Source organism: Pteronotus mesoamericanus, unplaced genomic scaffold, assembly GCF_021234165.1.
Source record: "Pteronotus mesoamericanus isolate MK-2021 breed Mesoamerican mustached bat unplaced genomic scaffold, CSHL_Meso_final contig_74, whole genome shotgun sequence".
Taxonomy (NCBI): Eukaryota; Metazoa; Chordata; class Mammalia; order Chiroptera; family Mormoopidae; genus Pteronotus; species Pteronotus mesoamericanus.
The window spans coordinates 29,858,176-29,883,040 of NW_026555247.1; the positions used below are offsets into that span (position 1 = coordinate 29,858,176).

The 24,865-nt window shown below is 36.8% G+C and overlaps 1 protein-coding gene across 1 annotated transcript in view; it reads left to right on the plus strand.

The window, feature by feature from the left end:
* The window catches only part of DCC (DCC netrin 1 receptor), a 1,009,790-nt gene that overhangs the window by 906,080 nt on the left and 78,845 nt on the right, over window positions 1–24,865 (plus strand). The window contains exons 19-21 of the mRNA XM_054583674.1: window positions 1,287–1,394; window positions 15,839–16,033; window positions 22,711–22,743. Coding sequence (XP_054439649.1) covers window positions 1,287–1,394; window positions 15,839–16,033; window positions 22,711–22,743 — 336 coding nt within the window. The remainder of the gene's footprint in view (window positions 1–1,286; window positions 1,395–15,838; window positions 16,034–22,710; window positions 22,744–24,865) is intronic.

The following is a 24,865-nucleotide window of genomic DNA, read 5'->3' on the forward strand; positions in this document are numbered from 1 at the left end:
CACTCCAAGCAGAACCCATGAGATTGGAGAAGGGCAGAACAGAGAGATTCTGCTTGGCTCAGCAGCGATCATCAAAATGGTTAGGATCATATTCTTTTCCAAATATTAGGAAATAGCGTGCATTTCATATGATATTTCTACACATTTGAGCTATTGATTCCAATACCAGAATCTCTGCTCACCCACATTCACAGCTTTCCAGGTGTGTCCTTTGAGAGTCATGGTCGCTATTGCTTGGTGGCACTAGGTAGGGTAGAAAGCCCTACATCAGTGTATCTGGTCCTGATGTCAGCCATAAAGTCACTTTGTCTGGTTTTGCTTCTTCTCTGGGCCTGAGCAGGAACACAACTGAGGCTCAGGTGTCATCTCTAGACAGAAACTCTGTCACTGGGGTCAGCAGACATGAGGCTTTGTTCCTGAGACTATTGATACAGATCAGAACCTCACTGTCCTGAAGACTTAATGATTAAGGGAGGGTCCTGCAAGGGAGAAAGAGGCAGGTGAGTCAGGGTGCTGATGAGGCCAGTTTGAACAAAGGGAAGAAAGGGGGAAAAGCTATGTTAAAGAAATGAAGTTTCTATGTTGTTACATCAGCCTAAAATAATTCTTACACCAAAGAGGCATATTTTGGGGTGACAAATTCTGCTCCCCTTCAGTAACCTCTGGGAAAAGCTCTAAGAAAGGCAGGGTTTTCTGCCATCTAATTTCCTGCCAGGTTGATACTCAGACCCTCATGAATTCCTTGTCTCCTCTATTTTCAAATATTTCTCTGCCTTCTTGTTAGGAGATAACTGGTATGTTACCTAAAGAGAGGTTTTGACCTGCATTTAAATTTATTCTTTGGGCTTTTAAGGAAATACAGAATTAGGTGACATTTTCAATGATAAATCCTCTGAAGCATAACAGAATTCTGTCTCTTGGAAATATGTGTATATCAATCTCACAAAGTGTGTGTACATTTGTTTGTTCTGTTATGGTTCTCACTCTAAGTGTAGCAATCACTCGAAAATACCAGTTACACTGTTTTCCTCCATAATCACGCATATTCTCTTCCCTCTATATTCACTCCTTTGGAACTATTTAAGTTCCATTAAAAAACCGTAATGTGTGTATTTCGGTTTGTGTGCTTATTTAATTCAAGTACTTGAGATAAATTGTAAACAGTGAAATAAGCATAATATACTGCATGATAGACTCTGTGTGTCAACATCATGATTAGAAGTCCCATAAATGTCTGTTTTCTTTCACATCCAATGACAAGGCCCTGTCTCTGTTTCATCTTGCAGCCCCGACCTCTGCTCCCAAGGATCTGACAGTCATTACTCGGGAAGGGAAGCCTCGCACAGTCATTGTGAGCTGGCAGCCTCCCTTGGAAGCCAACGGGAAAATTACTGGTAAGTGTCTCAGCTTCACTTTGAGCGTTGCTCTGCTTGGCCTGTGACTGCTAACCACCAGTGCACTGCTCATGCATTTTTCTGCATTGGCTTTCTGTCCCAGCTTCTCAGTTGACTCCCTGACCCTTTCTGATTGTCTGCTCTTGCCCCACTGACAGCACTGACCATGGGATTCTTCAGATGGCCACACAAACAGGCACACATGCATATTTGATTTGAATTGCTCCCTGAAAGGTGCGTCCTTCAATTAGCATAGACCTTTGGCTTTTCATTCAGGGCAGCACTAGGACAATCTTCTAATGGAATGCCTGTGAGCACAGATGATGAAAAAGGAGCCTGTTTTTTTGGCAATTATAGAACTCTAAAGACACCTAATGATTGTGCATTTTTGTATGGCACATATGAAGAAGGAGGTTTGTCTGGGCGGGTTTTTACAGTTTCTCACTTAGCTTTTAGCTTCTTACTTAAATCCTAAGGTTCAGAAAACACTTAATATTGACTGACAGAAATTGAACTTAATGAATATTTCACAGTGACAGGTTTTATTTTGCCAAATATTGCTGATAACATCAATGCCTAATTAAAGCATCCATTAGAAGCCTGTAATGTTAATTTAGTATGAAAAATATAATGGAGTTCTATCAGGGATTTTGCATTTAAATGATCACTTTAGATTTTTAATAGGCGTCTCCATAGCATATGATTATTATGAAAATATTGTATAACTAAAAATGTGCACATTATAGTCTAATTAACCTGAACCAATGGGTTAGGCACATGTAAGAGTCACTCCTTTTCATTTTCTTTTTTGCATATAAGAGGTGGATATCACTATTATAAATCAGCAAAATAATTCATTCATTCTCTGATGCAGAGATGAGCATGGAAATTATAGTTCAGATGACACTTGTACTTTATGTCAATTACTTTCTGAATTTTACAAAATGAAAAGAGAATGTGAAAATTCCAAATGTGGTGCAAATATACGTTGAAGACTTATTTTCTCTAGGAAATTGCTCTTAGTGCAATAGCTAACAGAAGTTTCATTTGAGCTGACAAATATGGGAAAAGAAGAGGAACATAAAATCTTCCCCAAATCTTATACGCTCAGTTGTCACTCTGCCAGGCTATTTAAAATGGAGACTGACTCATTCTAATTTTCTTCTTATTTTCCCCTTAACGTTATGATCTATTTTCACTGGTTCTATTTCAGTACTTTTTAGGTTTTGATTGGTTTTACATGATGACTATTTTGTTATGTTACAAACTCATTTATAAACATATGGTAAATCAACAGATAATAAGTTAAAAAACAATAGAAGTTTTTTACATCAAAACAAGTTTTTGTGAAAAATATATTTTTTCTTAAAGGATAAAATAAGTCATATACTACCCAATTTTCCACTCTTATTTAAATAAATCTCATCAAATAGTCAATGTAAACAATAGAATGTGTTTTCAACTCTGAAAGGGATTTTTATGTTGCTTTTCAAGAGGAAAAAAATGGAAAAATGCAAATTGATCTAAGCAGAAAATTTAGTGCTCCAAAGTCACCATGTATGTATGAGACATTGTTCCACGCATTTTATGTAGATTTGTATTATAGTTCCTACAACTAAAAATTCATTTTCTAATAATGGTGTGGTAAAAGTATGGGAGGCAATACCTTTTACCTTTAAAGCCTGTAGCTTATTTACAAAGACCCTGTTGTAATTTTCAAGTGGAATATTTTGACTCAATTCAACAGAGAGCAAACACTAATAACCAGCAAGACAACTTCCATTCCATGCACATTTTGATTCTTTCAGTCAAATTACTTAGGTTGATAAAATATTCAGACTAGAAGACCATTAGGGAGAAAGCCCAGGGTTCTGTTTCTCATGAAAGTGCAAAAGAAAAGGTGAGCTGTTTCCCAGTGTGTGGAACACACATGAGCCCATGTGGAGCAAGGCGTTCCCTTCCTACCGTTCTCTTTCTCTGTTTTCCTGAGTCCTTGCATGTATACAGCACTGGGACAGGGTGGTTAAGGACGAAGAACCTAAGCTTCTGAGAGAGATGCCTGGGCAAGTTATTTAACCTCCCAGAGTCTCACTTTCTCATCTATAAAATAAGGGTAGGAGTAGAACCCCTTTTGTAGAATTGTTATAATAAAGTGCTGAGAAAAGTCTCTGACACCCAGTAAGTACTGAAACAAATGAGCTATTAATATTCCAACTTGAAATCCACTCTAAGAAGAGGCTTTAGTAATGTGCTTTGCATGAAACACAGGTCATCAATTTGTAAATATGTATACTTCAAAAAGATTAAACAAAAAAAGAGGATGAAGAAGACTCTGATAATGCCAGTACTTAATTCAATTCCTTGATCATAAACTGGCAGCTTAAGAATCTGGACTGACACTTTCAGAATCAAGTGGTTCAAAATGATTTAAGCATTTATTACATGCTTGCCATTCTGCTAGGCCCTTCACTATTATAAGTGTTCATATATTCTAATTATTCCATTTTGAAATGAATGGGAATGGGATTTACCCCAGAGGGCTTTCTCTGGGGTAAATGACTTTCCTAAAGTCAAATAACCACAGAGTAGCAGAACTAGTAAATGTTCAGTGAAAAGGCCATGTTCACAAAGTGGCAGCCCCCAAATACCGAAGAAGCCAAGAGACCGAAGGATGAGTTGGGCAAGGCCAGCTTGTGGGTTAATGAGTTTAGCAGGAAATTACGTGCAGAAAGTAGGTCCTGGGAGGCAGCAAGATGGTCAGATTTCTGCATTTTTTACCCACTAGACCACCCTCCATTTAGAGAGACCTATGCGCTCAGACAGGAATGGGCGGGTAACTGGGCAGGGTTGGGACCAAGAAGGCAGATGCCAGGGGAAGACAAGAGGTAGATAAAATCAAGGGTGCCTTGCCCTCGAGGAAGGATTAATGGTAATTTCATGATTATCCAGAAGCCTCTGTACACATTCCAGAATCCACCAGAAAGAGTAGGAGCAGTGGGGGAGAGTTGGGGGAGATTATCAAAGATCCAGCCTTACAGAAGTTAAACTGGTTATTACCTTCAAAATGGAGTGAGCTTTTCAAGACAGAGTCAACTCTGTCCACACACTAGGATTTCAAACTCAGGTTCACATGCTTAACTGTTATACTCTGTGTGCTCCAACTTTTGAGTATTCTATTCTACTGGTCCAAATCCATGATTTTCAATTGATTTATGCTTTAATTTATCTGAAGAGAGATTGAGCATGATATTTTCCAAGTGATTTCAATACAGCTGGAGTTGTGAAACATTGATCTAAACAAAAGAAAAGACAAAAACCACATGATCATCTCGATAGATGCAGAAAAAGCATTCGATAAGGTACAGCACCCATTTATGATCCAAACACTCAGCGAAATGGGAATAAATGGGGCATTCCTCAATGTAGTAAAGGCCATATGTGAAAAACCTACAGCCAATATCATACTCAATGGGCAAAAACTGAAAGCTTTCCCACTAAGATCGGGAACATGACAAGGATATCAGCTCTCACCGCTTCTTTTCAACATCGTATTGGAAGTCCTAGCCACAGTGGTCAGACAAGAGAAAGAGATAAAAGGCATCCAAATAGGAAAGGAGGAAGTAAAGCTATCATTGTTTGCAGATGACATGATAGTGTACATAGAGAACCCTGTAGACTCTACCAAAAAACTCCTCAACCTAATAAGTGAATATGGTAAAACAACAGGATGCAAAGTCAACATTCAGAAATCAAAGGCATTTTTGTACACCAGCAATGAAATAGAAGAAGAAATCAGAGAAAAAATACCATTCGATATAGCAAGAAGAAAAATAAAGTACCTAGGCATAAATTTAACCAAAGACGTAAAAGACCTGTACGCAGAAAACTATACAACATTGAAAAAAGAAATTAAAGAAGACACAAATAAATGGAAGCATATACCGTGCTCATGGATTGGAAGAATTAATATCATCAAAATGTCCATACTACCCAAAGCAATTTATAGATTCAATGCAATCCCTATTAAGATACCAATGACATATTTCACAGAAATAGAACAGACATTCAAAAATTTATATGGAACCATAAACGACCCCGAATAGCCTCAGCAATTTGAGAAAGAAAAACAAAGTAGGAGGAATCACAATACCGGACATCAAACTCTACTACAAAGCCACTATACTCAAAACAATCTGGTACTGGCACAAGAACAGACCCATAGACCAGTGGAACAGAATAGAAAGCCCAGAAATAAGCCCAGGTGTCTATGAGCATCTAATATTTGACAAAGGGGGCAGAAGCATCAAATGGAGCAATAATAGCCTCTTCAACAAATGGTGTTGGGAGAGCTGGATGGCTACATGCAAAAAATTGAAATTGGATCATCAGCTGACACCATATACAAAAATAAACTCAAGATGTATAAAAGACTTAAATATAAGTCGCAACACCATCAAAGTCCTAGAGGAGAACATTGGCAGGAAACTCTCAGATATCCCACGCAGCAATTTTTTCACTGATATGTCTCCTAAAGCAAGGGACATAAAGGAAAGAATAAACAAGTGGGACCTCATCAAAATAAGAAGCTTCTGCATGGCAAAAGAAAACATCAGCAAAATGAAAAGGGAGCCAACCATTTGGGAAAATATATTCACTAATGATACATCAGATAGAGGTTTGATCTCCAAGATATATAAAGAACTCACTTGACTCCACTCCAAGAAGACAAACGATCCAATCAAAAAATGGGCAAAGGACCTGGGCAGACGCTTTTCCAAGGACATACAGAGGGCCCAGAGATATTTGAAAGGATGCTCAGCATCACTAGCCATCAGAGAAATGCAGATCAAAACCACCATGAGGTACCACCTCACACCGGTCAGAATGGCCATCATAAACAGATCAAGAAACAACAGGTGCTGGCGAGGCTGTGGAGAAAAGGGAACCCTAGTCCACTGTTGGTGGGAATGCAGACTGGTGCAGCCACTATGGAAAGCAGTGTAGAATTTCCTCAAAAAGCTGAAAATGGAACTGCCTTTTGATCCAGCGATTCCCCTGCTGGGACTATACCCTGAGAACACCAAAACGCCAATACAAAAGAACCTATGCACCCCAATGTTCATAGCAGCACAATTTACAATAGCCAAGTGTTGGAAGCAACCTAAATGCCCATCAGTAGATGATTGGATCAAAAAATTATGGTACATATACACAATGGAATGCTATGCAGCAGAAAGAAAAAAAGAACTACTACACTTCACGACAGCATAGATGGAACTGGAGAGCATTATGCTAAGCCAAATAAGCCAGGGGGCGAAAGACAAATACCATATGATCTCACCTATAAGTGGAACCTAACCAACAATACAAAGATGCAAGGAAAATAAGACCAGCAACACTGAAAGGAAAAGAAATCAACAGAAACAAGAGGGAAGGAGGAAGGGGGGCAGGGAAAAGGAAGGGAAGGGGAAAGCCAAGGAACATATAGCAAGGACTCATGGACAAAACCAAAGGGGAAGAGCTGAGGGAGGGGAGGCGGGAGGGAGCAAGGGAAAGTGGTGGGGGGTAGGCAGAGACAAATGTATTTGAAAAAATAAATTATCATGAAAGCAGAAGCGGAAAGTATTTCAAGAAAGAGGCAGTGGTTAATGATCCCCAAAGGCTGAATGAGATGAAGCCGAGAGTCCCTTAGAGCTGACAACTTGGAGGTCATTCATAATCTGAAAAAGTTTCAGTGGAATGATAGTAATGGAAGCCATTGTGAAATGTGTAAACAGGAGGTGAAAAAAGAGGGAGAAGAAATGCAAACAATTCCTATGCAAAGGAGTTCAGGGATAAGGCAGCTGTTGGATAGAGATGAAGAGTCAAGATAGTTGTGTTTTATTGTGTTCTTAATGTGGAGCATGTTGGTATGCTGATGGAAATGATCGAAAAAAATAGATGGGAAGATAACCAAAAAAAGTGAAGTCCTTTCGAAAAGAAAAAAAGAATGGGATCCAGAACAAAAGTAGAGGATTTGCCCTTTAGTAAGAATAAGAGTACCCCTCCCATTGTAATAACAAAAGGATGAGTGCAGGCGCGGGTAGGTTGAGAAGAGAGTTCACCTGAAATGGCTATTCTTCTCTCCATGTTTTTTCAATTAAGAAAGGTGAGGCAGTCTGCTGGAAGAAGTAGGGAAGAGGAAGAGACATGGGAAGGAAGAATCCCAAGGGGGGATCCCTAACTAGTTCTGTTTTCAGTGGAGGTAGGGTTTTTCTGGTATCGTGAGGAAAAGAATTTCCTGAGACCTGCATGGGAGCATGGGGCTCTGTTGTGAACTTTACTGATGATGTACAATTAAAGGGGTTCCCCTCCTCACTTCCCAATGTCCCATCTCTGTCTGCATCACCATGAAAAAGTCCAATCTTGTCTTTAGTAAGACCAGGATAAAGACCACTGCCCAGAGTTTCTGTTCTATATTAAAAAACTGTCCATTCAAAAAATTAATTAATTAATTAATTAATTAATTAATTAAAATTTAAAAAAATAAACACATGCATCCTCCAACATTATAGATCAGAGGCCTACATAGATGGAGGGAAGAGTTAGATCTTCAGAGATATTTTTATTATTGCTATCTAATGGTGATGGTGATACTTGCCTTTTCTGTGTCATTTGATACTCTGCTCTAATTTCATTTTCTTTGGATTCTCTTCTCACTTTACTTTTGTAAGATCACCTAACCATTTACCTCCCCATTTCAAGGCTACAGCTCAGTCTTGTTTGCAGACACTTCTTCTACCTATTCCTTCCCTGTTGCTTCCTGGAATGCATATCTTTTTATTCCCTCTGTTACTTTCTCTGGAAAAGTGTCTATATGACAGTCAGGGCTTCAGTGAGCACAAATTTAAGTCTCTTAAATCTGTACCTCCATCCAAGGATTTCTAAATATATATATGTGTACTACCTCATACTGTACATTTTCATATGCCTGTCTTATAGGTACCTCATTTCCTTCTCACTCCCCTTCTTCCTCACTCTCTCCTTTTTTTATGTCTCTCACCCACCATAACCAGCTAAATAATGCACTATTGTATTCAGTAATAGGTTTTAAGACCATCTAGAAGTGTGGACCTAGCTGGGCACTCACACTGAATTCATATTTGTCTACATATTTGTACTCTAATCATTTCAAAAACCTCTATAGTTCATCTGGTTGCATAAGTTGGAAATTTAGCCATCTTGATTTCTTCTTCATCACCTTACCATATAATCATGAGAGAAAACCAAATACTTATAAGTACAAGGCTGAAAATTTTATGAGAACAGTTTTCAGATTTTGTTCAGTGCTTTATCCCTAATAATAATATTCTTAACACATAGTAGGTGATTAATAAATATTTATTGAGTAGAATAATAATTGAATTGCTATTAAATCTATTGTTTCACTTGAAATAAACATTTTAGCTCTTCCAAATATGACACCTTCCTTAAGATGTATTAAGAAGGAAAGAAAAGAAAGAAATAAAGGCTGTAGCATTTTCTAAGTCATTACTATGTAGAATGTAATTTAATAGAAATACCCACATTTATGAAGTACTGAAATGATTATCTCACAGCAACTTATTTTCAGATGCTAGAATTGAGACATACTTAGAGTAAGCAAGTTGCTCAAGGTTACAGAACTAGTCAATGTTAGAGCTATGACTTGAGGTCAAGTATTCCTGAATCCATTGCCTATTATTTTTGACCAAAAAAGAGAAAGAAATGAGCCCTTTCTTCCTTATGTATCTATTTATATACGCAATTATCAGAATCAATTTTTTATAGTCAAAAAGCTCTCACTGGGCTAAGATCCTTGTTGGTAGGGGTTGTCTTGCTCTTCCCTGTACCTTACAGTCTACCTGAGCCATGGAAGGGAATCAATAATGAATGACAAGACATATGGAAGAGGACAGAGGAGAGAAGAAAGGTGGCATTGAACACTTCAACACTGCTTCCAGAATTACAACTACCTATTTATAAAAGTAGAGTCAAAATAACACATGCACGATGTTAAATTTTATATGTATTTAGACAAATGTTATTCCATTGTGGGAGTGCTCAGAAGGGTTAGTAATCCCAGGTCTTACTATCTATGACAGGATATAGTACTTCATTATATGGCCAGCTGTGGTGAATAAGAGACAAAAATGAAGTAGTAAAAAGTAAGAGAAAACAATGAAGAAAAACAGAGACTAGAATAAGAGGAATATAGAGATAAAGGTAGTGAGAAACTAATGAATTTGTTCCAACCTACGTGATTATATGGAAATCTCTAAGGTGGGACTTAATAAAACTGGTTTAATACCCTTCAAACACACCAAATTTGCATGTTTAAATGAAATTGTATGCTTTCTCTAAGGCCAATTTTTAGTTTTGAATGATGTAATGAGTTCTTATTCCACACCTCAATTCTCAAATTTACAAGCAAATAAAAATATAAAAAAATAGGGTTCCCCACCAGTATCAGGAAATTGCTCAAATACAATATGAAATGATCTGAACATGATGCTTACATCTTCAACCTTACTTGATTCTAAAATTGTCAATCTAAATGCTAAATTAAATAGTTTTTACATGGAAAACAAAAGCACCATGAAGGCAAATATTTTATTCTCATTTGATAACTAAAGAAAATGAGGAAAAAGTGTAGCTGACTGGGATGGGAACATTTTCTTCATACTTTCAGCTTCATCATGCAATTAAAACACCCATGAAAACTTTAACAATTTCATTAAATGTCATGAATGTAAAGCATTTATGCTTCCTGGCTAGGGCATTTCATTCAATAAGTGAGTTTGAATACCTATTATGTGAAGGTTATTTTATTAGGTTTCTTTTTGTTGTTGAAGAATAAACTGTAATATAAGATATGGCTCCTGAAATAAAGGAATGTTTTATTCTCTTCAAGAGACAGGACATGCACATAATAAAAGCTAAAAAACAAAAACAAAAAAAAATATTACAACTACCAGAGTCTCCTATGTGGGTATAAGAATGGAGACTCCCCTGGTTCAAAGAATATTAGGAGATTTTATTGATGTCGATAAGGGGGCTGAGTTATATGTGAATGGGCATCCATGGGTCAGAAATAATTGTTTTATCCAGTGATACTTCCTAATCCCTTTTGAATTACAGTCTTCCAGTTTTAATATTAACCAGAGAGGGCAGGCACACAACCTTAATGTGTTTTGCAGAATTCTTTATCTTGGCCTTTTGTCTTTTCCTGAGCTCTCTGCATCTTAAGACATTCATACCTGTAGCATCAACATCTCAACAAATGCCAAAAATGTATATAGATTCCACATATCAACTAAAGCAATGACTCCTAACCTTGCTTAAACACGAAGATCACCTGGGATGTAGATTATGGGGTTATATTTAATATTAGTATTAAATTAGTATTGTCTGTTGCTGTTCTACAATATCATACCAAACATAGCCATTAAAGCAACACACATTCACTATCTCACTATTGCTGTTAGTCAGGAATAGATGCCCCGTTTAGCTGAGTACTCTGGTTCAGGGTATCTTACAAGGTAGCAATAGAGGTTTTAGACTAGACAGATGTCTCATCTGAGGCTTGACTGGGGAAATATTTGCTTCCAAGTTTATGTGGTTGTTAACAGGATTCAGCTTCTTATTGGCTGTTGATTGGAGCTCATCCTCAGTTCCTTGCCATATGGTTCTCTCCATCTGGCAACTTATTTCATCAAAGCCAATAAAGGAGTGTGTAGAGTCTGCTAGCAAGACAGAAGTTATAATCTTATGCAACATAATCACAGAAGTGATAGTTCATCATGTTTGCTGTGCCCTATTGGTTAAAAGTAAGACTTGAAACTCCCAGTCAAGATGGCAGTGTAGGCAGACATGGTTCACCTCTTTGCACAACCTCATCAAAATTACAATTACGATATAGAACAGCCATCACTCAGAACCATTAGAAATTGAGTTGAATGGAAGTCAGATAACTATGGAATTAAAGAAACCACATCCATTCAGACTGGTAGGAGGGGTACAGGTGAGGAATGGGCTGGTCCCATATCTACATGAGGTGGATAAATATTAGGGAGGGATATCTTGAGAGAGAGGAGTTCCAGCCCAACATCAGGCCCCTCAGCCCAGGTTCCAGTGCCAGGAAGATAAGTCCTCACAACTTCTAGCTGCAAAAACCACCAGGGATTGAGTCGGTGGAAGAAACTACTGGGTCCCCAAGCAGGTCCTCTTAAAGAACCCACACATGAACTCACCTACTCAGACTCACTCACTCTGAGCTCCAGCACCAGGGTGGCAGCTTGAAGGGCACCAATGGTATACAGGGAAAAACTGAGGTGCCTGGCATCGAGTCAAGCAGAGGTCATTGTCCCTTTTCAAAACCCTTCCCCCACAGAGCCAGCAAGCTGGTGCCATATCTGAGACTCCATAAACCTGGCTAACACTGTTTGACCTGCCTTGGAGATCCCCAGAGACTCTACCCCACCCAACTTATGGACCCACCTATGCTGCTTTTCCATATGAATCGCTGGTCTTGGCTCATGCTTCACAACTTCCTAAGTCCTCTCAAACAAGCAACAGCTGGTTTCAGTGAGCCCCAGGCCTGGCACTAGCATCAGCCAGCCTAGATTCACAGCTTGGACTCTCCTGGAAATCTCCAAGCCCAGCACAAGTAGCAGATATCTCAGACTGCTTTATAACGCATGAGGGTAGCCCTGGGCAGAACACAGGTGGGGGCTGACCTTGGCCTGCACCTTCTGGGAAATCCCAGAGCGTGCACACAACTACAGACCACTTGGGAACACCACTACCCCCCACAGCTGATCCTCCATAGTGGGCAATGGTTGGCAGTAAGTGGTTACAGCCAATCCTTGAAGCTAACTGTACTGGGTAAATGCCTCCCATTGACCTGTCAACAGCAATTAAGGCTCAACTATAAGAGGACAGCATACTCAGCCCACACAAAAGGCATAACTCGAGTACCCAGGTTGGGTGATAGGGAAGGCTGTAGCACTGGACCCTATAGTACACCTACTACATTAGGCCACACTGCCAAGACACAGAGTCAAAGCAGCTCTACCTAATACATAGAAACAAAAACAGGGAGTCTGCCAAAACAAGGAGACAAAGAAACATGGCCCAAATGAAAGGAAAGATCAAAACTCCAGAAAAAGAGCTAAACAAAATGGAAATAAGCAATCTATCAGACACAGAATTCAAAATATTGGTTATCAGGATGCTCAAGGAACTTAGTGAGGACATCAACAGCATAAAAAAGACTCAGTTAGAAAGGAAGAATACACTAACTGAAATAAAGAACAAGAGTTACAGGAAAACAAGAGTAGAGTGGATGAAGCTGAGAATCGAATCAATTGTTTGGATGGAACCTAAGTAAAGCAAATAACAACAAATCAGGAAAACAAGATGAGAAAAGAATGCAAGAAAATGAGGATAGTATAAGCAGCCTCTGGGGCAACTTCAAGAGGTCCAACATTCGCATCATAGGGGTGCCAGAATGAGGAGAGAAAGAGCAAGAAATTGGAAATCTATTTGAAAAAATAATGAAAGAAAATCCAGGAAGCACAGGGAGTCCTGAACAAGATGGATGCAAAGAGGCCCACTCCAAGACACATCATGATTAAAGTGCCAAAAGTAAAAGATAAAGAGAGACTCTTAAAAGCAGCAAGAGAAAAGAAGTTAGTTACCTACAGGGGGATTCCCATAAGATTGTCAGCTGATTTCTCAAAAGAAACTTTGCAGGCTAGAAGGGGTTGGCAAGAAATGTTCAAAGTCATCAAAAGCAGGGACTTACAGCCAAGATTGCTCTATCCAGAAAAGCTATCATATGGGATCAAAGGGCAGTTAAAGAGCATCCCAGACAAGAAAAAACTGAAGGAGTTCATCACCACCAAACCATTATTACGCAAAATGTTAAAGGGACTTATTTAAGAAGAAGATCAAAACTATGATAAAATGAAAGGGCAAAAAATACATATCTATCAACAATTGAATATAATAAACATATTCCGCAAACAAGAAGAACAGAAACAGAATCATGGATACGGAGAGCATTTTCATGGTTGCTAGAGGGAAGGGGACTGTGGGAGAATAGGTGAAGAGGTGAGAGGATTAAGAAGTGTAAGTAGGTAGGTACAGAATAGCCACGGGGATGTAAAGTGCAGTATAGGGAGTAGAGTAGCCAAAGAACTTATACACATGACCCATGGACATGAACAATGGTGTGGGGATTGCCTGAGGGTGTAGGGAGTGCTGGGTAGAGGGGGGCAAAGGGGAGAAAATCAGGACAGCTGTAATAGCATGATCAATAAAATATCATTTTTTTTTAAAAAAAGCAAGACTTAGATCCCATCTACACTCAGACAGAAAGAATTACATAACATTGTGACTGCCAGAAATGGAGGTAATTGAGGGGTATCAAAGACTCTGTCACACCTATTAAATCAAAATGTCCTTTCTTAGGATCTATGTTTTATAACTTATACCCAGTCACCAGGTAATTCTTACAATTTGGCAGATTTGGGAAACACAAAAGCTAAAAAGCAAAAGAGATAAAGGTTTTCTTCATTGATCTGAATTTAAGAGAAATGGACTTCCGGATTTTTGAGTTTGCAGCATTGGTTAATTGTACAGAGTAACAAGGGAGAGAGATCCAGTTCATTGTCTAGAACACATCCTCCAAGCCCAAGCATAATTCTATAAGTCACTGTGGCATTAAGTGGTAAATGATTTAAAAATTATATGTGTTCTTATACTTTATTAAAGTGTATTGCAAAGTTGACAGAAATTCTCACTATAGAGAAAGGTTTTATGTTAGATGTAGTTTGAACTAGACATTGGTGGGTGGGTAGGATTTGGATGGGAAGAGTGAACAACATGTAGGCAGGGCCCTGGCCCAGTGGCTCAGTTGTTGTGTGTCCTCTCATTCACCAAAAGGTTGCCAGTTCAATTCCCAGTCAGGGCACATACCTGGGTTATGGGTTCAGTCCCCCACCCTTTCCACTGGGTCATGTACCAGAGGCAACTGATCAATGTTTCTCTCCTCTCTTCCTTCCTTTCTCTCTAAAATCAGTAAACATATCCTTGAGTGAGGATTTAAAAAAAAGAGTAAGGTGGGTGTGAAAAAGCATCATCGGGAAACCTCACTGCAGTCTTCCTGGAGTAACTGTTTGTGCTTTCATGCAGGTAGTGCACCTGGTTACTTTGGGAGGGAACTGAATCTGGGTCAGAGAACCCTGTAACCTAACCGCTGGAAGAACTAAGTGTGTAGGTCCCCAGTAAAAATAGGACAAGCAGGACTCAAGAGGAAGGAATAGGCAAATCAAATAAAGACAACTGTTTTTTAAAATATTCACAAAGAACATAGTCAATGTGTAAAAAGAGGACTAGAGATATTGGTGGCCTATCTGATGCAGAGATCAGTGAGGATTTTGACAGAAATGGAGGTTGGCATTCTATTCATATAGCAAAGACACCTAAGATGAGCTCTTGATAGTTTCATCTGATAGTATAATATAAATTATGAATAATGCTTTTAAATACAAGCTAAGTTACATATTGCTAAACATAATGTTAGAATAGGAATATTTGCAGGAATAACTGGTTTATTTGGGTACATATTAAACAGTCACCACTGAGTAACGTACTAGTACTCAAGTAACATCCCTAACAGGGAAAATGATGCTACAAAATGATAGATTATTAACACTTGAGATATTAACTAGATAGCCTACAATTATCCAGAAATAGCTTGTTGGGTTTTTTTTTTCCCTAGGTGGGGTGGACTAAGGGAAATAGTGCTGGATTTTGAGCATAACCATAGAGGGTATTATCCTAGCCTTTTTACCACTTAGCTTGGGTCATGCTCACTTTCACCATCTGTGAAAGGGGGCAACAGTGCCCCTGCCAACCTCACAGAGTTAACGCACTAATCATGCATGGTCACTTATTTTTACAACACTTAAAACATGCATGGTATTTTATACTTCTCAGTGTACTGTTATTATTTAAGCATAAGCCAAAATAAGCATTACTTATTGTCATTATTGAAACACAGTAAAAGTTAAACAAACATGTGATCTGTGCTTTGCATTTTTATCATGCTTATATATTAGAATAAACCAATAATCAGAATTTACAGGCAACAGAAACCTCACATTTTCAAATATGACAGGTTTTTTTTATTTCTAATGGCTTATTAATTTTCAGATTCTGTTCACTGAAGCAATTAGTTATCTAATCCTTGCAATAAGAAAAAAAATAATTACTTTCCAAGCCAAATACTGTAGTTTATAGATTGGGGATATGTAATAATCATGGCAGATTACATTTGGGAAACATGGGTGTTTGGAAGCAGAAGTGTAGCAAGCTGTCAGGACACTGACCAAGTTTGCATTCATTTCTTTATGCAGCTTACATCTTGTTTTACACCTTGGACAAGAACATACCAATTGATGACTGGATCATGGAAACAATCAGTGGCGATAGGCTGACTCATCAAATTATGGATCTCAACCTAGACACTGTGTATTACTTTCGAATCCAAGCCCGGAATGTGAAAGGGGTGGGGCCCCTCTCTGATCCCATCCTCTTCAGGACTCTGAAAGGTTTGAATCATTTTCTATCATTGCCTTCTTTTCTATGGGATTGTTACAAGATAGCTTTAGAGCCTATTAGGAATGGCCCTATACTGCTTCTGTTGGCAGCATGACTACAGTGGACATTCAAAATAAATTAAAATGCAAATTAAAACCACAATGAGTTATTACCTCACACCTTTTAGAATGGCCATTATCAGAAAGACAAGAGATGACAAATGGCGGCATGAATATGGAGAAAAAGGAACCCTGTACACTGTTGGTGGGATTGTAGATTGGTACAGCCACTATGGAAAACAATATGGCAGTTCATCAAAAAATCAAAAACAGAACTACTCTGTGATCCCTCCAGTAATTCCACTTCTGGATATATATCCAAAGGAAATAAAAACACTAACTGGATATGATATCTCTACCCCATGGTCATAACAACATGATTTAAAATTGCCAAGACATGGAAACAACCCATGTCCATCAATGGATGATTGGATAAAGAAATTGTGGTATATATACACAATGGAATATTATTCAGCTATTTTTTAAAAAACTAGGAATTTCAAGGGAAAGTGGTTGGGGGTAGGGATTTCTACCTTTTGTAACAATGTGGATAGATCTTGAAGGCATTATGTTAAGTGAAAAAAGTCAGATGGGGAAGACAAATACATTTTGATTTCACTTATATGTGTAATCTAAAAATAAACAGACAAGCAAACAAACAAAAACATACCAAACTCATATGAAAAGAGATCAGAGGTTTGGTAATGAGAGGCAGGGGTTGGGGAGAAGGTGAATTGGAGGAAGGTAGTCAAAAGGTACAAACCTCCAGTTATAAAATAAATAAACACTAAGGACATAATGTAAAACATTATGACTGCTGTTAACATTGCTGTATAATATACAGGAATTTTGTTAAGAGAGTAGATCTGAAGAATTCTTATCACAAGGGGATTTTTTTTCATTTATTTTTATTTTATCTACATGAGATAATTTATGTTAATTAAACCTATTGTAGTAATCATTTCATTATATATGTTATCAGACCCCCATGCCATACACTTTAAATTTATACAGTGATATATATCTATTATTTTTCAATAAAACTAGGAAAAGATAGGAAGAATAATTAATTAATTAAAAAAATTTTTTTTTTTAGTTCTAAGAGCCAGCATGTCAAAGAAAGATCTATTGTATCACTACATTTTCTGCCTTCAGCAAGAGACAGACACTTTAACTTTACTCTCTTTCATTTATAATCCTTTTGGAAATTTGTATTGATTTCATTTATATTGGTTCCATTCAATATATAATGAAACCCTTTAACCATTTTATGTAAGGGAACAAAAATTTTAAAAGCTTTGAATTATGTGAATGGCATACTCTTACCAACTTCAAATATTTCCTTTCAGGAACTATTGTCCTTATATATTAAAGAACTATTTTGATGTGGCAAGACAGAAAACCTCAGACAAAATGAATGTGTTTATTTTAAGGACCAAGGCCAGCAACAATGAAAAAATTGCAGAATGATTGGAAGAAAACCCACATGTTCACAAGAATAAAAATCAACACTCGATTTAAAAATGGTTATAGGCTCATACAGAAAAATACTAAAGCCCAGGAATAGAAACTACATCAACATAATCATCATGTACTTTTTTAAATTTTAAAGCGGAGTGTTATTTTTCTGGAAGACAAATTGTTTCAAGAGCCTCTATTATTCAGCTTTGAAAATAATTAAAATAATTCAAATGTTGCATAACTGATATTTAAATACAGATATTTAAGGCATGATATGTTTTTTTCTGAGGAAAGATTCTTGACTCTTAAGTCTGTGACCACAGTATGCATCTATATTTGGCTGAAAACTTCTTAATATGAGGGTGGATCCCAAAAAACCCCAGAATTAACTTCTAGAGGGTGGGTCCCTTGTAATACAGGCTTCCCCCATTAGGTGAGTGTTCTAGGAACCCATCTGTATCACTGCACATCTGGCTTTGTTGTGAGAAGCTGTGTTTGGCTTCAGTGATACTTTTTTTGAAGATTCTTTCAATGCATTTGCCCTTCCATGATGGGTGAGTTACAAGCACACCTGCCCCCATTGCACTGAGTGTTCAGTAGTTTTTGACTGAAAATGCATGACCCCTGTGCCCCACCTTCCCTATTCACCCCATCTTGCCCTGAGCGACTATCTTTTGTTTCCCTGGATGAAAAAGTCCTTAAATGGAAACGTTTTGCCGATGTGGAAGAGGTAAAACAAAAAACAGCAGAAACCCCAAAAGGTATCAAAGCTGACAAGTTCAAACTGTTTTGAGCAGTGGAAAAAAAAAATGTCTCAATATATGTATTGCATCAGATAGAGAGTACTTTGAAGGTGACTGAAATTTAAACATGTAAGAATAAATACACAATTTTTTATAATTAAATTCCTTTTTTAGGGGGTCCACTCTTGTACACGCTGGCAAACAACCGAAAAATTAGAAACGCGTGTCTGACATTTTCACCCAGTTGTCTGACACACTAAAAAAGAGTTGCATAGTAACTATTTAGTCTATTTCTCAATTCTCCTAGGAAAGGTAGGCTAATAGATAATGAACTATTGAATTCTGGCAAGTGAGCTATTCAAAAACTGGGTTTGGTAAAAGCTAATCTGAAAGTTTGCCAGGAGCACACAAACAAGCATTCAGCCTGAGCCTGCATGACAGCTCTTAATGACGAGTAGAGGTTGGGAGGGAAACAAGAGGAAATGAGCTAATCTTTGTCTATCCAGGTTTTTAGGACTTCATGTCTAAATCAGATTTCACTCCAAATGAGCAATCAAAAGGAAACCAGTTATTCATTTTTGTGGGAGCCTCAAATGTAACTAGATAATGTTTCACAAATGCTCGTCTTTATCTACAGACAAGTGCCAAATTAATTTCATGCTCAAAACATGTGCCAAGTAGAGATCTCAGGGAGGGTTTAAAAATGACTTAAGGCATCCAAATGTATTAAGCAGCAGAATGATGAGTTATCACAGGATTTACCAGCCCACACTGGTAGTCATCCTGTGGATTGTTTAATGAACTCCATATCTTATTTGGTACTGTTTATCCTAAGTGCCCTAAACTCATTTATTACATGATACTCAGAATTGAGATCAAAGTCAAGAATTTGTTGTAAGTCATAATTAGTCACAATAAAGGATCTAAGAATCATTTTAATATCCTGATTGAAATGTTTAATATTGTCTACCCTAAGTATGTCATGCTTCATTCATAGCCAATTAAATTTTTAAAGGAAATCTTATATATAGCAGACTAAGTTTTAGATGTCTTGAATGCACTTTAAATTATTTAGAAATATTTATACTGCCCATCTGTATCAATAATTGATATTATACATGCATGAATCTTATACGTCACTTACAATGACAACTGTTCTAAGGTAAATAAATTACTCATCATAAGAGATTTGAAGCCATGAATCCAAATCTACACTAAAGACATAAAATCATGCTATTGCTCTCTGATTTAAGATTTTCATTTTCCAAAGCTGCTTCCAAACATAAGGCCACTGTTCATCAGAGTATAACTTTGACAGAAAGAGAAAGGCTTACCTTTGGTCCTGAAGCTGTGAAAACTCACAGTAGTCTCCTGGGTAACAGGCAGGTGCATTATTCTAATCATGCTCCCCAGGAAGGTGTCTACAGCCTTCATTCTTTTATATCCAGTCTTTGCATATATATGCTTTGTCTACTAGAGACTAGAGTTTTGTCATTTGTGGTTTTAGGCACCAGCTAGAGAGGTATAGGAAACTCAATCAATAATCACTGGTTAATTAAAAAACATTTATAATTAAAAATGGATTAAGTTACTATACTCTTATGTACATGGTATAGGAAATATATCTGACTCTTTCCTTGAAATGTTAATTAAAACACTCTTAAACTTGATTCTCTGACCCCATAGGCCTCTGTAAATACCCACCTCCCTTCCCCAAATCCCCCCCATTACAATAGCTACACACTGTCAAGCCCTTGGAAGATGAGTAAAAGGCGTGTTTATCTCTGCCTATCAAATGGGGTGTTTCTTCCAGTAAAGTAAGCTTCTTCATGTTGGCCTGTGAAGTACTAGGGAGGAGGGATGCGGTGGACCCATGAGGATGTCTGTGGGGGGATGGAGTCATCTCCTGCACACAAACAAGCGGAGTCTTCAGCCATGAAGGAGCAGTAGAGTAAGGAGTATTTCCCGGGCATCCTTAATTGTCACTCTGAAAGGTGTGTTTCTCCCATCCAAAATACAGAACTGGGAGCTCTGGACCAGAACACAAATAAAAGCTTTAGTCTTTGAAGTATTCTGTGACAAAATACCTGATTTTCTTGACAAGTGACAGGGGCCGTTAAAAAGTCAAGGTACAAATTACAATACTTTTAAGTCCTTATTTTCCCGTAATCAAAAGTAACTATTAGAATATATTTGGCCTTTTTGGAAATACTCTTTAATAGATAATCTTCTTGAGGCATTCAAATTTTATCAAGTTATATTCAGTCCAGGTTTGCTAACAATAAAACAAATCTAGAAAATAAGAATGCAGATCAGATTGTCCACAATAACATATGTTTATTTGTCACTTGCTAAAAAATTGCTTAGACTACAGATAATGCATGTATATAATTAAAGACAAGGGGAGAGAAAAAACATGAAAAATGAGACTGTCTTTTTCTTTTCTTTCTTTTTTTATATCATTCCAAAACTTCTCCCCTAAATATGTGATACTGATTATGGTAGTTTCTGAAGTGTGTCTATTCTGGCTACCAGACATTTAGACTCCCTAGATTGTGTGGTCACATGTGGTCCTGGCATATCCTTCCCCATTCTCCCTGGAGAATGAGTATGGCATTTCCTACACCATAGGATCTCTCCTTAAAAGCTACATTAAGATTCTATCCCTGTCTATAAAGTGCAGTTAATTCAGTTGCCAATCAAAAGCACATTTTATCGACAACCCCCTAATACTATAATAAAATGTATTTTGAGGAACCTTTAGTCTTCAATGAGAAATGGGAGAGAACATCAAGACAAAAATTAAATTGTGGTGATTATATTAGAGAAGATCAGATTAGATGGCCTGGTGAATTAAAGAATGTTTAATCTTGAGAAGATACAAAGACATTTATATAATTTATATGAAACTTATAGAATTTTAATGTTATAAACACTCTTGTATATAACGTTTTCCAAAGAGTCATTCAAAATTCAGTCTACTTTTTATTAAGATACGTTTCCTAGTTTACCCTTTTCATAGAAGATGTTTATGTATTAATTGAACATAAAAGAAATTGTTAGTCATCTTTGGTTCAGAAATGTGTTCATCTGTGATGTGACATGAACAAACTGTCCATCTTAAAGAGAGTTTTGTTAACAGCATCATTATTTAAGTATTTAGATTTTATGTATTCTTTTGGGTAGTGATTTTTCTTCCTTAATTTAGAAAAGGAAGGACCGCCACCTATAAGACTTTAAGTTATTTTTCAAACAGTGATGATGGATTTGCTATAAAGCCGCCACACATAATGAGAGAACTGACTAGGTTATAGGTTGCTGCTCATTGCAATGCTATTACATTTTTCTCTGTGTGAATTTAACAGAGGCATATATAAGGAGCAAACCAGCAAGTGTAGGAGCCTATGTGTCAAGTTTTACTGCAATTAAGTGAGTTAAATATGCCCAGAAGACTAGAAGCTCAAAGAAAACCAAGGATAGGTGAAATGATTCCAACAGATGGAGACTTACAAAAATCTATATTGGTCAAAATGTCATACCACAATTTCTAGAAAAGCAATGATACTAGAGATTTACCTCCTATGTATTTATATTTGGTTCACGGAAACTAAACAGCTTTGAAAAAACAGAGATGTTTTTAAATTTAAAAAAAAACAAATTCATAAATACAGACAATAGACTGGTGCTAACCAGTGGGGACAGGGGGTGGGGAGAAGGCCAGCAAAGGGTTTAGGAGGTCAAATATATGGTGATGAATGGACACTAGACTTTTGGTGTGAGCACACCATAGCATGTATAGAGATATCTAATTATAATATATACCTGAAACTTTTATAATATTATTAACTGATATTACCTCAATAAAAATAAAAAATAAACCAACAAGGGGGAAAAAGTCATTTTCAAGAACATTACTCATAACATAGCTAAAGTGAACAACTCAAGACCGTTCTTCACAAGGTCTAAAAACTTATCAGACTATTTAAGTTAAATCATATTTGTGATATGCTGTTATTTTACACTATTCATGTGAGAACTGGTTAAGTTCCCTTTTTGTAAAAAACAATGAATATGAGCAAGTAGGTTTCTTAACATATTTAAAACATTGATAATCACTGGGTAATTGCATGCATTTTTACTGTTATTGTATTTTCAATTAAACTGGTATGATGATCATTCTATGTTTAGAGGAATGTGGAAAATAGCATATTTTTAAGAACACATTTATACAACAAAACATTTTCAACTTTTTCCTCTAATTATTTAATAGAAATAATTCAGTTAAGTTTGATTCATTATCAATTTTATTTCAGTAGGGCATTGGCCTTGATATGATAACTTTCTAACCAAAAACTGTTGATCTGAAATATCTGCTTTCTTGTTGGGAACTGTCAAAATCTAATAACATTTCTTTTCCCCTCACAGTGGAACACCCTGACAAAATGGCTAATGACCAAGGTATGGTGGCTCAATGTGTCTTTTTCTTTCCTTCTTTAATCAAACCTGTCTGTTAGAAATGTCAGTCATTGTTTTGTATTCCTCTTTTCACCTGGGCCATACACCTCATGAAGCAGACTCTGGTGTGATAATTAATCTTGTTAATGAAGTTCTGCTTGGATGGGGCTGAAGTTCTGATAGGGGAGATGTAAATTTTCTTGAGAGGAAATTGTTTTGTCTCTATTCTGAAGGACCAATTAAAATGTCAGGCTTCTTTGTATGAAATAAATTTTTAGTCTCTGTGTGCACTTCTGAATAATTCACATTAAGTATAATTAAGCTCAGCATAATTTTCAAGCTGCTCTTACACCCTTTCATGAGCTGTGGATTAAAGTTCTGTAGCTCTACAGAGAAAGCCCATAAATCATGTGTGCTTTTCCTCTGAAATGAGCTTCTTTTAATAAATAAAAACACAGTTAGGTCAACTTTGTTAGGGCATTATTATTGCTCATTTCAAAGCCAGAGAGCTTTCATCCCTGGAATCAAATGCTGGATTGATTTGGAGCATTTTATCCTCTTTCTGCTTTTTGGCTAAAAGCTGATTTACATAGAGAAACAGGGATGGTTTTACACAAAGAAAAACTGGGATAAATAAGAGTTATCCACCAACTCACAGGTAGATATTAATTTTATATTACTATGATTTGTGGAGTGAAAAATTAGGATTCCATTATTTTGACCCTGGGGGTGGTTAGTAGAATGCTAGAGGAGAAAAGAATAGTTTATGAGTTTTGTTTTTGGGGAATGTTGCATTCTTTAAAGAAGGGAGAGTTTGGAAATGCTCATACTTGTTATAGTCAGTTTTGCTTTTTTTTGGTTCAGTACCTATAGCTCGTGTAGTTTGTCTTCTGCTTTGAACATATATTGTCAGCAGAAACTACTTGCAAGCATCAAGTCTCAAAATATCCCATGCTGTCAATTGGGGGAAAACATTCTTTTCAACAAGAATACTTTTTAACTTGTGACAAATATTAAGCATTTGTGATTAGCAAGGCTCACTAACAACAGGTTTCCTATATGATATTTTATTTAGTTCATGATCCATGGTCCTGTGTTCAGGCTTATCTCTGGGTCCCTATACCATGCCTCTGCCTAGGAGAACATAGCTAGGGTTTTGTACAGGGAATAATGGAGATGAGGCAATGCACAGAAATGTCTACCCAGGCTTAACATTTCCATTAACTGCCTAACCACTCCTGCTTGCTGCCACTTAAAATATTTTCATCAGATCAATACCCACTAAATAGTAATATTTTTTAAACTGTTAATGATGATTAATTATCAGTTAGCTTATATTTACTTAGGTAAATTAAATGTAAGTGTTAGCCAAATCCAAAACTGGAGACATTAATTAACAGAAGTGATTTTATTATTTAGGTTATAAAATAATTAAAACAACCTCTCATATTTTTTTAACTTAAATGAATTTGGAATTTCTACAGGCATATAATTCCTAATTTTTGAAATTATATTTAGGAAATATATATATACATATATATGTATATATGCATGTATATGTGTGTGTGGGTGGAGGGGGGAGAGAGAGAGAACAAAAATTTTTTTAAGTAACTGAACCGTATAAAATGCTATGTTATTAGCTACATGGTTGATTAAGTGCTCAAGCTTCTCTAAATGGATTTCCAGTTGTCTCTGGATTTTTTTTCATTGTTGTTTCCTGTTATTTTTTCAATTAACTATTTTTTAAATATTACTTATTCTATCTGCCAAGATATATTTGTAAATTGATCCTTTTATAAAAGGAAAGAGAATAAATTATTCCCCAGTGCTCTATGACATATTCTCTATGGATTTTACTTAGATTTTCACATCAGCTGTGAAATCAGATCAATTATCAGGAACAAAAGGAATTTCCAAGAATTATTGCCAGTGACTGAGTCTGTTAATATAATCAGGCAGTTCTTCCTCTTCATCTAACATTACTTAGAAAGATTTTGTCATATATTGTATGACGTGGTACCTTATTCAATCACAGCTGGTATACAGTTGTTCAAATTGATAGGGTCAAAATTTTATATCAAACTCAAATTGCTTGTAGAATTAAGAGGGATTGATGATATATAAT